Source organism: Sinohyriopsis cumingii, unplaced genomic scaffold, assembly GCF_028554795.1.
Source record: "Sinohyriopsis cumingii isolate HCF-2022 unplaced genomic scaffold, ASM2855479v2 utg000646l, whole genome shotgun sequence".
NCBI lineage: Eukaryota > Metazoa > Mollusca > Bivalvia > Unionida > Unionidae > Sinohyriopsis > Sinohyriopsis cumingii.
Window position 1 is genome coordinate 1,631,284 of NW_028315921.1, and position 16,141 is coordinate 1,647,424.

The window sequence follows — 16,141 nt, forward strand, 5'->3', positions numbered from 1 at the left end:
GGTCAAGTCATGTCAGTCTAATTTGGTCTCTATTTCTAAATGTGGAAGTGCGCCTTTCAAGGCGTGTCCCCGGCACGTTGGTGTGTATGGTCACCAGGGCTGCCATATTAAATATTTCCAGTCAACACGGTCCCTTGGTACCTGTAACACGATGGCTGTCAAACTTTCCATATTGAAACTACAGGTTTGATCGGTTTTAATAATAGCAATGAGAATTACAAACATTCCTGAAATACATACTATGACAAAAATTTATTTACTTGTTTGCATATTACTTCTTTTCATCTGAACTTTCACCATATGCACTTCTTTAAGTATTAATCCGCTAACGTTTCTACCTTTGAGTATCATTAGTCTTTAGTTCTTAATTACCGTCTTCAGATAATGATAAGTACTTGTCATTAGCTACTTATTCTGAATTAACATTATATGTATGCATACTTGGAATGTATATTGAACTTAATTGCAAGCACGAGAACTATTCTAATTGTTGTATGCATTTCCGCTGGTGTTTGAGAAGGCACATCTTGCAAAACAAGAATGTGAATCAATTTACGAAAAAGATTTTTTTTTATACAAAATTACAACATGAAAAGGTGAGATATACAAGCCGTTGCATACTTTACAAGATGGTACCTCGTTCAGTTTTGGTGGTTGTCACGATTGTCACAAATGATAAATGTTAAAGTACATATAGTGCAACAAGCTTAGTGACGATGAATATAGTATGTATTCATGAATATATATCCGTGCGTTTTTCTGCATTGGATTGTATGTCGAATAGACCACGGAGAGTCTTGATACGCATTAGTACAATTAGTTACGTTCATGTACGTAATATTTCAGTGACATTGTACTGTATTTGTGATTACTAGTTACTTATGTTCTTTGTAGTCCTTTGCTTTAGAAACCAGAACCCAAGGAAGCAGTTTAATATGACCTATGGTCTAAATTAAAAGAAAATACTAGACCAAAGTCTTGTATTTTGTACATTTTGCCCTGAACCCATTATTATGATACAGAGAAAGTTGTTAGAGATTTTAACTCGAGATTCAGTAATTAATAAAGTTGAGACAACTGAATTACCAATAGTTGTACAATAGATCGTTCAACATGTACAGTACGACCTGAGCAGAGAATATGATTATTCCAGCCTCTGCATTTTGAGGAATATCATAATGTTTGTAATTAGCATTATCATTATAGTATTTATTGCCAAATTATATTGAGAATTGTGTTATTGTCTTCATCAGAAAATGTTATACATGGCCGTCATACGTTTGTAGAAATTAATGTCATGGTTGTTCTGAACTAATTAGGATCCAGTTTATTTGCAAATAGTTTGTGCGGAAATAAAGCTCATGGTCAATTTCTCTAAGTTTTATTTTAAATGCTTGCCACTAAATGGATTATTCATAAGTGTCAGTGTCATTTCATTTCACTACATACATACTTGATATTGTTGCACACTGCGTCAAAGTTGATGGACAAAATGTAGGAAATTGTTTTTGTGACAAGTTATAATTTAACATAATCATTGCTACATGCTGCACAATACTTAATTGAAACAGAAAGAGAATTGATATTACCATGATCATTTAGCCATTTCTTCACAATAATAGTGTGTGTGTGTGTGTGTGTGTGTGTGTGTGTGTGTGTGATTTTGATTTATAACGTAGCTCTAACAATTTTTCAGTGATATCTAAACGATTTCTGCATTGCGACAGTTTACAGTGATGTCTAGCACTGGGGCATCATGCCGCAGATATGTAGCATGATGTCCCCCATGTCCCCCACCCATTCGCATTATCCTGACACCAGGCCGACCAGTCCTAACACTAACCTCTTAATGCTGGGCGCCAAGCGAGGCAGCTGTTAGTACCATTTCTGTAAGTCTTTGGTATGACTCGACAGGGGATCGAACCCACGACCTCCCGCATTCGAGGCCGTGGGTTCAATCCCCGGTTGAGTTATACCAAAGACTTAAAATAGGAGTACTATCTCACACCCACCTGTACTGAATTGTATATTACCAATAGTCATTAAGATAGTAAATTTCACAATATTAATTTTTTTATAAAAACACTTTGCATTGCAATGCAGATGTTAAGTTCTCAGTGAGGCGGAGATCAAGAACCACTCCACACAATCTCTAATATAAATAAATCAAGTTACTATTGGGCAAGATAAACAAAACACCATCCTTAAAAAGATCAAAGACACTTTTTTTAAGCGTTAACACTGAGTGCAGAAAGAGGTACTAAGTGGGAGACACTTTCAAACAATGGAAAATTGATGCAATTTTGAAACGTCACTTTATGAGAAAATATCAGTGAAACATATATAGGAAGTGGAACACCCATGTATTATAGTTATGGCACGTCTCGGTGATAGGTGGGGAAAACTATACACTTTAATCAAGAACGGCGAGATAATAAAATTTCTTGAATAGTTTGACCTTATTTTCACAATTTCATCTCGTGGTATGCCCTTGTATATATTAAGTTAATACATGTACAAATTTACATTTACATTACGCAAAGGAAAGCAGTTCAATGTGTCGTTAAGTTTTCAATGAGCTCCCATGACGACAGGAAATAAATTGATACAAAGGTATAAATGGAATCGAGTTGTCTCAGCTTTCATTCCGTGTTGCCTATTCGGATTATAAAACTCCATTGTACCCCGTCTCGCAACTTTGTAGGATGGGAGACCAAGCGGGAGTTGATCTTATCAACAGAGATCCAAACAACATCAACGATCACTTACTGGTAAGAATTTTATATAGCACAACTTAACATATGTGATAACAAAAACAGTACGTATCCAAATGATAATGGCATGTCATCATATTTGTAGTTTGTAAAGACACGTTTACTGAACCTAATTCGAATGTTTTATTCAGATGTTAAAGTGAAACAAATGCGAGTCTCAATTAAATTTTAATTCTTTATTGAAAAAATGTTTCGCTGATAGGCCTGGTAAGTTCCATACTTCGTGCTAAGGAAATATTTGGTTTTGAATCGTATACTTATTCCAGCATAAATGGGAATACGCCAGTGTTAAAAAAAACCCCTACCATACCAGTAATTTACGAAACAAGTAAAATCTTTTATGTTCTAACGAATGTAATGTCATTTATAATTGAAATATCCAGTATATCAAATAAACAGACTTAATTTGTTTGGAGTGGTCTTTATAACCCAAATGTTGTGACATACAATTTTGGCAATTCGTTGCTTACTTAATTAATATATGCATTGTATTATTGGAAGCTTCTTTCTCTTTTCTGTTCATTATAACCAAATAGCCCCACGTATACGAACAGAAACACAACGAAACAAACACATACACACGAATGGTTGAGACAGATGTTGTCCCCACCCAAATTTACATATACTGTAATTGTCGTTAATTCAGAGTAGGTCAAGAGAAGTAGAGAATTAATCAAATTTAAAATAAAGCCTATATATATATATATATATATATATATATATATATATATATATATATATATATATATATATATATATATATATATATATATATATCTGCGTGTGTAAAGTTTTCAGTAGTTTTAAAATAACAGTATTCAAGTTTTGACTTTGAAAAATAATGCTTTTTGTGATCGAATTCAAGTCTCCTATATGGTCAAAATTTCTAACCTAACAATCATATTAGTCTGGATCTGGGACTTACACGCGGTTAACATGAATGTGTCAATTGTTTTTGGAAGCTTCAATTTCATTTTTATTGGAATGAAAATGAGACTGGTTCATACTTTATGTTGTTGACAACAAAAAACAAGAAAACGCCATCACTGCATTTTATTTTTATTCTAACTACCAACAATTACTAAACTACGAAACTGATTCTGGTAGAGTCAGTGAAACTAAATTTTAGTCTTAATTTTCTGAGTCTGAAATATCATTTACTTATTACTCGAATAAAAGAAAAGATTAGAAAAATGTTATATAGGGACGAATAAATAAAATTTATGATCGGGTTATGTCTGTAGTTATGTTCATGGCGGTAATTACAGGAAATAAAAATTTTGCAATATTATAGGAGCAAATATATTAATTTGAATTTATTTTTATAGTGTCATTTTGAGGATGTCATCGCCGAGCCTGACAGCACGCATAGTTTTGACTGTGTATGGACAATGTCCTACGGTTGCTTTAATCTGTGGAAGAACTGCTGCTACAAGCTTCAAACTCTGTGTTGCGGACTCTGTATTGCCGCACAATTGGGATGTGAGTTCGCCTACATCTCTTTCATCCACATCTGGATATACACGCCGAATCTGAAGATCCTAAATATCAACTGCGGCTACTCGAAGAAGGTATACGGAATGTATATCAAGTGTTGCCTGGAACCGTGCTGTGAAGCGTGTGGCCTTCTATTCTCCGCCTTCAAGAAGGACTAAATATGACTTTCTCTGTCAGCCAAGAGAATCACCTTTTTAAATGCATTTTAAAAAAAATATTACATTTTCAGGTTACGGTTTCGAAATTGGATCAATCTTGCGCAAGCATGGATATAAGAACAGTTTTGGAATAATATTGCTCTAATACGGAACTTACTTTACGGCATGTTTGCACGAATATTGTAGACAGTATCCAAGTCAAACTATAATAAAATGCACGGGGTATGGAACAAGCAGAGTGTATCTTACAACACAATGACAGTCTGATCTTCACCTTATGTGTAACACGATGACAGTCTGATCTTCACCTTATGTGTAACACAATGACAGTCTGATCTTCACCTTATGTGTAAATATAACTAATGAAAACTGTTATATTATAAATACTTGTTCGTAATATTTTTGTTGTTGTTTTTTTTTTTTTTTTTTTTTTTTTTTTTTGTTTTTTTTTTTGCTGCTGCAAAAGTTTCATTTTGTGTAGAAATAGCAAGAACACTGCTCGGAAACGTTCTGCATATTTTCTCACGACGGATATAGGATACATTCTTCGATTAGCAATGTTTATAGACTGTTGTCATGCATTAAACACAATGTAGCAATTGCGATGGTGAGTTTAGCGCAATACCTGTTTCAACATATATATCGGCAGCAGAGCAATCTTTTCATCTGACATTTCCAAAATTCGAATTCTGCCCAAGTGAATTTAAATAAGAAAATCTTTACTAATACATTCAAATATATGGAATTTTACAGATTTATTACATGAACTAAAGGAATTTTCAAAATCTGGGTAAAATCAAAGCAGTAGTTTCTGAGATACTTCGGGTCCTATTGTTTAGTTTAGGTAGAGGAAAGGCTTCCCATACCAACAATATTTAGCAAGATGCCAACTAACAACAGCAGGACCACACTGGAAGGCAAACACTTAGACATCGGCAATTGTGTGATAAGCAAATTTCATTGACATGTCGGAAATGTCTATCTGGAAATTCGTGAGGGCTTTTGTTCAAAATGCAACATCCACAGAGAGAGAGAAAGAGAGAGAGAGAGAGAGAGAGAGAGAGAGAGAGAGAGAGAGAATAAAATATTAATAATTAACAGGGACCCGACATTTCTTCCTATAAAGGGCACCAAAGCAGACGTCTATGTATCTATTTACTCAAAGTGTGCATGGTACTCATAATGTGCGCAAGAATAAAGCGATTGTAAATTTTCAAGTGACAAGTGACTGTGCGTTTGTGTGGGTACGTTTTTCTTACAGCGTTTATATGGTGTTTCCCGAAACCCCAAACTCACCAACCCTCAATCTGGGCAAGATTAAACAGTTCCACAGTCGATACTAGAAAATATATGGTGATTTGATTTTTATTGCCTTATATTAATTTTATACGGATCTGACTTTTCTAAGTTATGAAATCCCTACACATTTCCAAAACACAATCTGTCGCAAATACGTTTTTATGATGCTAAGTGTCGAAATATGTTGTTGTGGGTTGATTGTGGGTTGGCCATTGTTCAGCACACGATAAGCAGGCTATACATTTCAACTAGTATTTCTGATGGAGGAAGAACCCTAAAAATAAACCACCGACCTACGTTGGCCGAGCCCGAGACTAGAGCCCACGGTGACAGATATGATATGGCAGTGCTCTGTAAAGGCGAGAGCTTTAGACCACTCGGACACCCGCGGGGACCCTAGAAATCTGCAGCAAGTTGTTATAACTTTTATATAAGATTTTTTTTGTATCTTGCAGGAATTTCCTGTTATATATCTATTGAAATAACATTTCATATTAAGTAAAAACCGTTTTTAGTAGGAATATATTCAAAATATATACCGGATTGACGTCAGTCATAACAGTTTGAATAGAGAGCCAAAATATAATATGTTTGCATATATATTTCTCTTACCCACAATCATCGTCTATAATCGTCAAAACAAAATGTTTACAATGGAGACCTCATTAATAGTAAATTACATGATGCAGTATTATTTACTTTCACTGATACATGTTTTGTTTTCTTTAAGATATTAAATTACGAGAACAATAGATTTTTCGATGTAATTGACCGGTGACATCATCAAATTAACATACAAAATCCTCGTACAGTGAAATATGTAAATATTAGATTGAAAGCCGCTGTTTTTATAAGCATATATGAGTAACATGTAATGAATCAAACTGTTTAATCCCTGGGTGGGTTCTTGTTGAGGACAACACTTTATGGGTGAGTTTTTATTGATTTTGATTACATAAGACCTGCTGCCTAAGGTCTGTGTACTCTTGTACTGTAACCATGCAATGTAAACAGTATAAATTGGCCGGTGTTGATGTAATAGTTGATCGTCAGTCAGTACATAAACATGCCTGGCCAAGTTAGATTTTCGAAATGATCACTACATTTATTTCAATGAGCCTATTTGTCGTTAACATACATACACACATACACACATACATACATACATGCATGCATGCATGCATGCATACATACATGCATGCATGCATGCATGCATACATACATACATACATACATACATACATACATACATACATACATGCATGCATGCATGCATACATACATACTTACATACATACATACATACAAGACTCATAAGTACCTTAGGCTCAGTCTTGGTGACTTCACTGCTTAAGGTCGCACGGATCTCCTTTCTCCTGACGAGGCCATGTATCTTAGGAAAAAATTACTTTGGCAAACACAACTGCGGTCTTCGCCTTCTGAAGAAATGTACTGAACATGACCTGCTAATCGCCAACACAGTGTTCCACTCCTTAAAGCTCAACATGACGTATAATATGTACCTATGCTACAAGCACTGGTATCATCTTGATAACGTTATCGACACGAGAAGAGACAGGAAAGGTGTCAGAGTAACGAAGGGAATGAGAAGTCCTGAATGATGGTCTGGCGACAGGCACACAGTCGCCATGCTCTATATTTGCTGCCACATGGCAGACTACTGCAAGACAAAGAGCTTAATGCCTCCATATTGACATCTGATACCAGGCTAAGTGCAAACTCTTCAATATGATGAGACTGCAGGCTCAGACGACATTACAGGAAGTGATTGTTCATGACCTCCTATTTGTCGACGACTGTTCCATCAACCAAAAATTTGAGTCTGACATGCAATACAGTATGGACCATTTCGCATCAATGTATGACAATAGGGGTCTCACAATCAAGCGAGCTGTGATGCACCAACCTGCAGCATGTAAGCGTTACATACAGTATATCATCACAGTAAATGGAAAACCTTTTCTGGCAGTGGACACGTTCACATGTATAGGCAGCACACATACACGTGCAGTCAACATCGATGATGAAAACAAGGCCAGAATTATTAAAGCAAGTGTGGTCTTTGGCGAACTAAACTAAAATGTTTGAGAGCACAGAGGCATCAGTCTGCAAATAAACCTTACACCTTAAGATCAACAAAGCTATTGTGCTGGAAACACTGCTGTATGCTTCCGAGACCTAGAAGGTGTACAGACGTCATGCCAAGAGAGATGAAATATTTTTACGTGAGGATAAGATGGTAGGACAGGGTACAATACACTGAGTTTTTTGCGCGACAAGCATTCCAAGCAATCACACGCTTCTGACGAAGTCACACTTGCTATGCGCAGGCCACGACAATAGGATTGCAGAAGAGCGATAACCAAAGAAGATCATCTTCGAGCTGAAGCAGGGAAAACGATCTTATCGAGGACACAAACGCTTCAAATATTTCTTCAAGTAATCCTTGAAACATTTCGACTTTGACCAAATAGTCCAACCTGAAGATGTCTCGTCCATACTGGAGCTACAGGCTTTGACCAGAGAACTACTGAGGCAATGCAGAAGCGCGAGCAGTATATATCTGATATCTGTTGTACACCTTCTATTGATCAAGCAAGGGTACCACAGACAGTTCAGAGAACAAACTGCTCTGTTCTGCAACTTACGTACTTACTGAAATCAAAACAGAGATGTCGAAGTCGATGGACTGGGATCATTATCCGCAAGTATCTCGTTATCCTACCTCTCCTATGCTTGCCTTACATAAAAACGCAATGGTTTAATAATTGGACAACTGTTACGGGCATATTCACAATGGAACAAACATTCAAACAAAAATCGTAAGAATTTATTAACCGTTATAAAACCAAGCAGAAAACCGATGAATGATATTAAGTCATGGAAACCACCTTTGGAGGCTCAGAATTAGTTTCCGTGATGGGTTTTTGTTCTTTCTCAAATGAGGATGGTGTGATTAAAAAGACAATAAACCCACAAGAGTCCTCATTGACGAAATACTCTGTTGGGTTTTCTTTTTGAACAAGTTATCAGATGATATACTCATGTCTTCTCCATGGAAACTTTGAGGGTAAGCATCAAGGACATACCAGCATTCCGTTACTAAACGGATGGATATATTACGACCGATAACGAAATTGTTCGACTGGAATTAAATGTCCTTTTTGTCATGGTGTTGGAGATATAGGAGAATATTATTTACCACAAATTATTATCCGGATTAGAAGTCTTCCGGTGGCTGATCATGGTTTACTCATCGACTCCGTTTTTCAAAAGTGCACGATGATTCAGTTGGGATTGAGTCCTTGGTACGATATAGGGTTTCATTGCTCAGATTACGGTCGTTATAAAGAACCGATCGCGATAGGAATACTATCACTTTTCGGTGAGGATAAATTGATTAAACCAATCGACACGGGATCGTCAAACGTAGCTGATTTGCTAAAAGAATTATCATAAATAAGCCACAAGTTTTTATTAGATTTGCTCCAAGAAGACATGCCGACGTTTATATTCAATGTAATCATATTGCACGACGGGAAACAACCGGACGAGCATGTTGTTGAAATACTCCCGTTGAAATTATTCGCTGCTGTATTTCATCAAGTCCAAGGATTCCGTTTAGAGATTGCGGTTTCTCAGATTTCTAAGGTTATATGTTATATTAAACATAACAAAGCAAACTGATATATTATATAACAACAATGGCTCAGTAGAGGATTCACCCAGTGTTCAGGAACTACGAGAGCGTAAAGGATGACAATGTTCGGCCCAAGGGCAAGGGACGGAAACTATTTTATCACTACAGTACATTGGCAAAGTGGGCTATTTGATTATAACAGTGTTTGAAAAAGATATAAAAGAAACTCGACGGAGTCTCATCACAGGCTTGTATTCGAATTTTACAGAGGAGCGATCCCCATTGAGAATGTAATAGATAATATCAAGGGTGATCGATTTGGCAACCTTCTGGTTAATCTCGATTCCGTTAACCCATAAACAATAGGAGAAAGAAGTAATGGTGGTGTTAAATTATTAAAGAATAATGTACTGTATTCGCGATCAAAATTGCGACAGATGAGCAAATGGAGTTTTGGCTATTAAATAAAGCGTCTAAGGAAATAACTATCACTGGAAGACAATAAGAATATCTTTGATGAAAAGAAGAGAACATCAGTATCAAAAGTAAAACACGTCAGGTTTCATTTGCGATACAAACTTTAATCAGCGTATTTATTCTCGTAAATGTTTTGATATCTCACGACCGACATCGGGATTAATTCGGTGAATATATCATCATTGATGTTCATCTCTTTTCAGCTCGTGCATACGAAAGATCGTTTCCACAAAGGCATCTTCTAATTTTATTCAAAATTTTAGTTTGTTGTTACAAAAGTGTTCGTATTCTTTTCTTTCTTTTCTCTTCTCTTCTTGTTTGTGCTCAACATTAGCTTTAGTTTCTTAAAAGCCGATTGCAGAATAACACCGGCGTCAGATAGAATCCGTATAAACAGGTCTCTTAAATGACCATATTCAGTGCAAGCTTTTTTATATCTGTGTAGTGCAAGGTTCAGTATATGAGTAAGAGTTCTTGTCGTAATTTAAATTTTCCCTGGAGGATCAGCACAATTTTCAGCTGGAAAATCATCTAACTCAGCAGCATGCGCTGACATCTTCAGCACTTAATCATCATCCACTAGGTTTAAAGCCTCTAGGTAACTATACGCTGCCGCAACCAAATCAGGATCAATTTTTCCATACTCTAAAAACACTGTGATTATAATAATACTTATCTATTTTTTATATATATTCCAAACATCATCTGGTTCATCTTCTTCCAGAATATTATCGGGTTTTACTTTCTTATCAGGCAGTGACATGATTTCCAATTATCGTTTGAAACGTCCTCGTAATTGATTCGGGTATCTTCGTAAAATATTGGTTGATTTTTCAACTCTTGATGGTTTTAAAAAATTCTATTTTGCGATAGATTTTTTCACGCATTCGTTTACCTCTTTATGTCTTTTCAATATACAGCGGCTCGCATGCAACGTCGTCTTCTTTTGCCACGTTGGTATCTATCATTTCGTGATCTAATTCTGACAGGATTAGGTTTAGGTTATCCTTCATTTCCCTGTTCAATGCGATGGATTTTCTGTCGTTGCAACGACATTCCATTTATCGATGGTATTTTGTAACTGTTTCTGTCTAATTTCCGCCACAGGCACAAAACTTTAAACAACTCCACCGTAATCAAGAACAGTAAATTTGTACGAATTGGTTTGTTTTATGTTTCGATAGTGTTATTTGCCGTTTGAACCTTTTCATCATCAGTCTCATCAACTTGCACAAGGGCAAATTAGAGTTTAACAAGATCGCGAGTGATACCAACGATTCTAGTCATCTTGCTATCAACACGGTGTTGATTAAATCATCATACGCGATTAAATTTTAAATGAGATCATTCGCTGTAAGTTTTAAAACAACTATGTTTGGGGTTATTGTGTTCTGCTGCCGATATGTTTAACATAACACCGCTGTATTTCAGCGACGGTCATCAACATCATCATTAATCCTTTAACCCAAGAGGTCGTTGGGGCACCACACTTGACTTTACAACCAAATTCTTCTCTCCATCTTTCCCTGTTCTTTACTGTCATTTGGGAATCTCCAAATCACATGCATATACACTCTTTAACATTGCCTTCCCACATTTTTTCTGTCTGCATCTTCTTCTGAACCATCGCACCGTACCTTGCAATACTCTTTGTGCCAGTCCAGATGATCTTGAGACATGACCTACCACTTCAGTTTTCACCTTTTAACAGTGGTCAAGCGGTCTTCATAGGATCCAATGGCTCGTTGGATCCTGTTGTGGACGTCTTCATTAGTTACTTCTGGATCTCCTTGGGTCTTATGATTGTACAATTCTGAGCAGTATTCTGTCCATTGCTTGAGGATATTTTGATCTTATGTGAGGCATTTTCCTGATTTGTCTTTGATGGTGGTGGTTTTTTCTTGTTTATGGGTTGTGAGATCTTTCACCAGTTGATATGCCATTTTGCTGTCATTTCTACTCAGAGTGTCTTCGATTTTTCAGCATTGTCTTTCTATACAGGATTCGTTTTTCTTTCTCATGATTGTCCTGATCATGTTGTTTATCTCTCTGTATTTTCTAGCTCCTTCGTGATCTCTTTTTCCCTTTATCAGTTCTTTTCTTTTGTCGCATAGTTCAAGGACATATGTTGTGACCCAAGGTGCTGATAACAAAACATTCCTCAGCGTCGATCTGATATGTTTCTTGCTGGGGATCCTGGCGATGTTACCAATACGTCATCGCTGATGAAACTTCCTAATCCTAATTTCTATCTGACACTGAATCTCAATCCACCAATCGACGTACTAAGCTGAAGTCCATTTGCTAGTCGCTGAAACTGATTAAGCGCATAATATGCAGTAAATTACGTAGAATATACCGAGGAGGATTAGCGATAAATTCTGATCGCTTTTTGGTGCGTTGGACGGCGATAGTATAACGATAACGTTGTTTTCAACTCAACGCGCGTTTGCGTAAAGTTTATTAGTATCACATGTTTCATAAACGCTGTCCGACGTCGACACGTTAATAATTAGGTGTTCGCTAAAGGTTAAGTTCATCGGTCATGATTTTCGCAGTTTTATCAACATTGTTGCTGACATCCCTTTCTGGATTCGATATACCCCTCTGGATTCGATAACGCTTTCACCTGCAGTGATAATGCCAAACGCAGAGTAACTCATGTTATTTGTAAGAATAAATTAAACTGAAGACGTTTACAGTCGTTAACAGCTAGCGTCTGGCGTTTCAAATAGTAGCATTCACTGTATGGTTAAAGATTGGGTGTTTGATTTTTTAGCGAGTGTTGGTGTAACATGAAACGTGACCCTGCCGCTGCATGCTTTTTATTACCATATTGCCATTACATGATCACAGGGCACACAGGTCTCGCTAAGATTAATTTGTTGATGAACATACTGCTGAAGAACGGATTAAAATACGACACCGTGAAGGTGTATACACTCAACCCTGGTTAGGATCAATGCAGATAGTTATCGGATTTTAACGAAATTCTTTAATCCGTGGAAGGAAACTTCCCTGCGACTGATCAGGATGTGATCGCGATAAAAGAACCTAAAGAGATTATTCATGTAGACCAGCTTCTGAATGATCAGGTGTTTGACGATATTAAAATTGATGTAAAGTCATGAATAAGATCAACGAGTACTTTTCGCTCTCGAAGAACAAAGGTTGTAACACGATATATCTCGTTCATGACACTCTTAAATATATCAGGCGTAATACCGGTAGTTTGGTACTCTTTTCCGGTTTGGACAATCGCGACATAGACTCAGTAACACAAGACCACTGTAATTATATCAGTGCCGCCGAGTTTAAACGGGCTTATCACGAGGAGACGCATACCAAACGTGATTTTCTCGTGTTTCTTCGCGGTGCGGAAGAAATTCCAGAAATGTACCGACATGGTTTTGATAGGTTTTACATCCCTGAGGCTCACTAGTTGTAACCAATGTGATATTATCATTATCCTGCCGTTTGTCAGAGTAAGTTTACCCGGAGACTGAACTGCGCTGATAACAACATTTCTCGAACAAAGGCAGGCGATTAAGCAGCGTATGTGGCAACTCATTGGCGAACAGGAATTTCAACGTGATACTGCCGTGCTGTTATTTATACCGGTGACAAAAGCGATTGTACGAAATCCAACCACGTTGCAACGACACATGATTTAAAACAAGGTGACAAGTTGGTGGCAATAGCTGCTAAACAACAAACATAACCTGGGTTGTTAAGAGACATCATCGAAACAGCACTACTGCAATACGGTCATCTCGCAGATGCTTTTACTGATGTTCACGCTGAATGAACATCCATCCTAACCTCGCTAGATCAGCGTTCACATCATCAACGAAAGCGATGAGAAGCTGCCAAAACAAAGAAAGATTAGTTAAGTTTTTTGTATCGATGTGACGCTAAAGACAACCGTTGAGAATATGTCGATCAAAACGAAGAAAACGGTTAACGATCTATGTAATTGCAGATGGACTCATAAATTGCTTCCAGTTTGACTGAATTTATAAGCGAATGCATCCGGTACTTTGTATAACCGGAATAGTCATAAATTAGTTCTTTAGCTGAGAAACGTCCTATAAATATTATCTAACTTGTTAAGGATTGGTACACGCTCATATACAACGATCAGTTTATGGTCTATCTATACGAGGTAGCATGGGTTAATTTTGTAAATTGGCCCCTGGCACTTTTCTTAACTTAAGACTATCCTAACTTAAGGCTATGAGGTGACGTTTTGAGATATTATCATTTAATAATTAAAGATATGGCTATATTTGTGAATTAGGTGTTTCGGGCATGTGTTGTTCTTGAAATTGATGTGAGGCACGTACATCTTCCATAGTTACTTCCCAGCATGTGGACAGTGACGCTTCCGGAAAATGTCACTAGCATACAATATTCTGCCCATTTTATCTGGACCTGGCAGTTTTTCCTATATGCGACTACCAAAACAGACCATTTTTAACAAGGTAGCCTGATCTGTGTTCTGTTTATGTATGTATTTTTTAAACAGTGTCTTGAGATTCAATGAATTTATTTCAACTTCCAAATACCATATAAACCCAACTGTAAATCTGCCAGAAAAACACCAATGTGGTTGCTGATGATGTTATTCGGGAACTATCTATGCCAATAGTCAGAAACGAAAAAGAGCTAGCCACCTATTCCAGTAAACATATGGGTACAAAGCAAGGATACGGCTGGAATGGCAACTATTTTGAATTGTACCAAGCTCTTTAGTACACAATTTTTTCAGAATTATTGTCTAGGGAAATGTGTTGTGTTTGCAGTGTGAGCATTAAATAGTGTCAAAAACTACCTTTTGACGTGAAAAACGAACGAATAATTTTGGCGCTGTGGTCTACAAACGTATTTTGCTATAAACTTCCATTAGTTTCTCTGGTCAAGTAAATAGTATTCTTATACTTTGTTTTAATATAGCTATCCAGCACATGGGACTTTTCTACTTTACGAGTGTATTTTTTATCTTTCTTTCATTGGGCAGATGGATGTGGTGTTAACTCTTTGCATAAACCTGTCCATTGCACCCTAAACAACAACTCTTAACTTCATAGGAAGTATTACAAATAATGTGTGACTCATCATTGTTTGTGACAATAGTCTTAGGTGTAATTCCGTTTCGGAGAATTGTATTACGCGTTTATTCGTGCTTAAATCTCTGTATAATATATTCGGGTGCAATAAAGTTTCTTCATAGACTCGTTATAGGGTCTACCAAAAAGGAATTACCGTGATTTTTCAGTCGCCAGGTGGATTTCAGAGAAGGATTCTGTATCTTGGATTATCATCTACATTGTAAAACGTGGCAAAATAAATATCGACAACAGAAATCTAAACAGCACAGATAACTTTATCAAGGTGAATAGCTAAAGAAAGTACGTAACTGTAATAGGGTTGATAACGTATGCGCATTTCCCCGGTTTTCGTTCCCCATTCGTTTTTCTTGCTGAATGGTGACTTTGTTAACTGTTCTTCGATACAGCATGGGTTCTTTATTCAACTAAGATATCTGCAATGCATTTGGGTTTTTTTAATGAAAGAGTGGGGTAGTTTCTTTTTCAAAAAGAATAGTAAAGATTTTAGATCGTTGAAATAATCCCAGCATACAACTGAACGGAAAGGCATGGAAAAGTAAATCACAGCAAGTGCTTGAATATATCAACTTATTTTATAGCATATCAGTGTGTTAATATATAGTTCATACAATACATATAGTTATATTCATATATATATTCATGCATTTGATAGGTGTAATAACAAATAGAAATACATTTTACTTTCTCGATCATAAAATGAACAAGTTTGCTAATGATCACAAGCTCCTGTTTTTAGTCCATTTGTGGTTGTTGTTGTTGTTGTTTGTATTGTTGCTATTATTATTATTATAGTTTTTAATCTTATTAATATTCTTCTGTTCTTCTTCTCATTATTATTATTATTATTTATATAGGCTTATATATTATTATTATTATACTTTTCTTCTTCTTTTTCTTCTTCTTCTTCTTCTTCTTCTTCTTATAATTATTATAGTTTTTTTATTATTATTAGTATTCTTCTCTTCTTCTTCTTCTTCTTTTTCTTCTTCTTCTTCTTCTTCTTCTTCTTCTTCTTATAATTATTATAGTTTTTTTATTATTATTAGTATTCTTCTCTTCTTCTTCTTCTTCTTATATTATTATTATTATTATTATTATTATTAATTTAGATGATTGTTGTTGTTTGCATGCTTACTCATTGCT

General features: G+C 36.2%; 2 protein-coding genes across 2 annotated transcripts in view; both read left to right on the plus strand.

The window, feature by feature from the left end:
• Positions 1-2,613: 2,613 nt before the first annotated feature.
• LOC149773541 (caveolin-1-like) lies at positions 2,614-4,828 on the plus strand. The gene is made up of 2 exons (XM_089946416.1): positions 2,614-2,771; positions 4,103-4,828. The coding sequence occupies exons 1-2, from the start codon at positions 2,706-2,708 to the stop codon at positions 4,427-4,429; spliced, it is 393 nt and encodes a 130-aa protein (XP_089802542.1). The 5' UTR covers positions 2,614-2,705; the 3' UTR covers positions 4,430-4,828.
• A 2,649-nt stretch (positions 4,829-7,477) lies between these two features.
• Positions 7,478-16,141, plus strand: part of LOC149773542 (caveolin-1-like) — a 114,415-nt gene continuing 105,751 nt past the window's right edge. Inside the window, exon 1 of the mRNA XM_089946403.1 lies at positions 7,478-7,664. Coding sequence (XP_089802529.1) covers positions 7,478-7,664 — 187 coding nt within the window. The remainder of the gene's footprint in view (positions 7,665-16,141) is intronic.

Excerpts from the sequence above, each read along its gene's own strand:
- LOC149773541 (XM_089946416.1), top strand. The coding sequence starts at position 2,706 with ATGGGAGACCAAGCGGGAGTTGATCTTATCAACAGAGATCCAAACAAC. Across the intron at positions 2,772-4,102 it reads ACATCAACGATCACTTACTG|TGTCATTTTGAGGATGTCAT; the intron begins GTAAGAATTTTA and ends TTATTTTTATAG.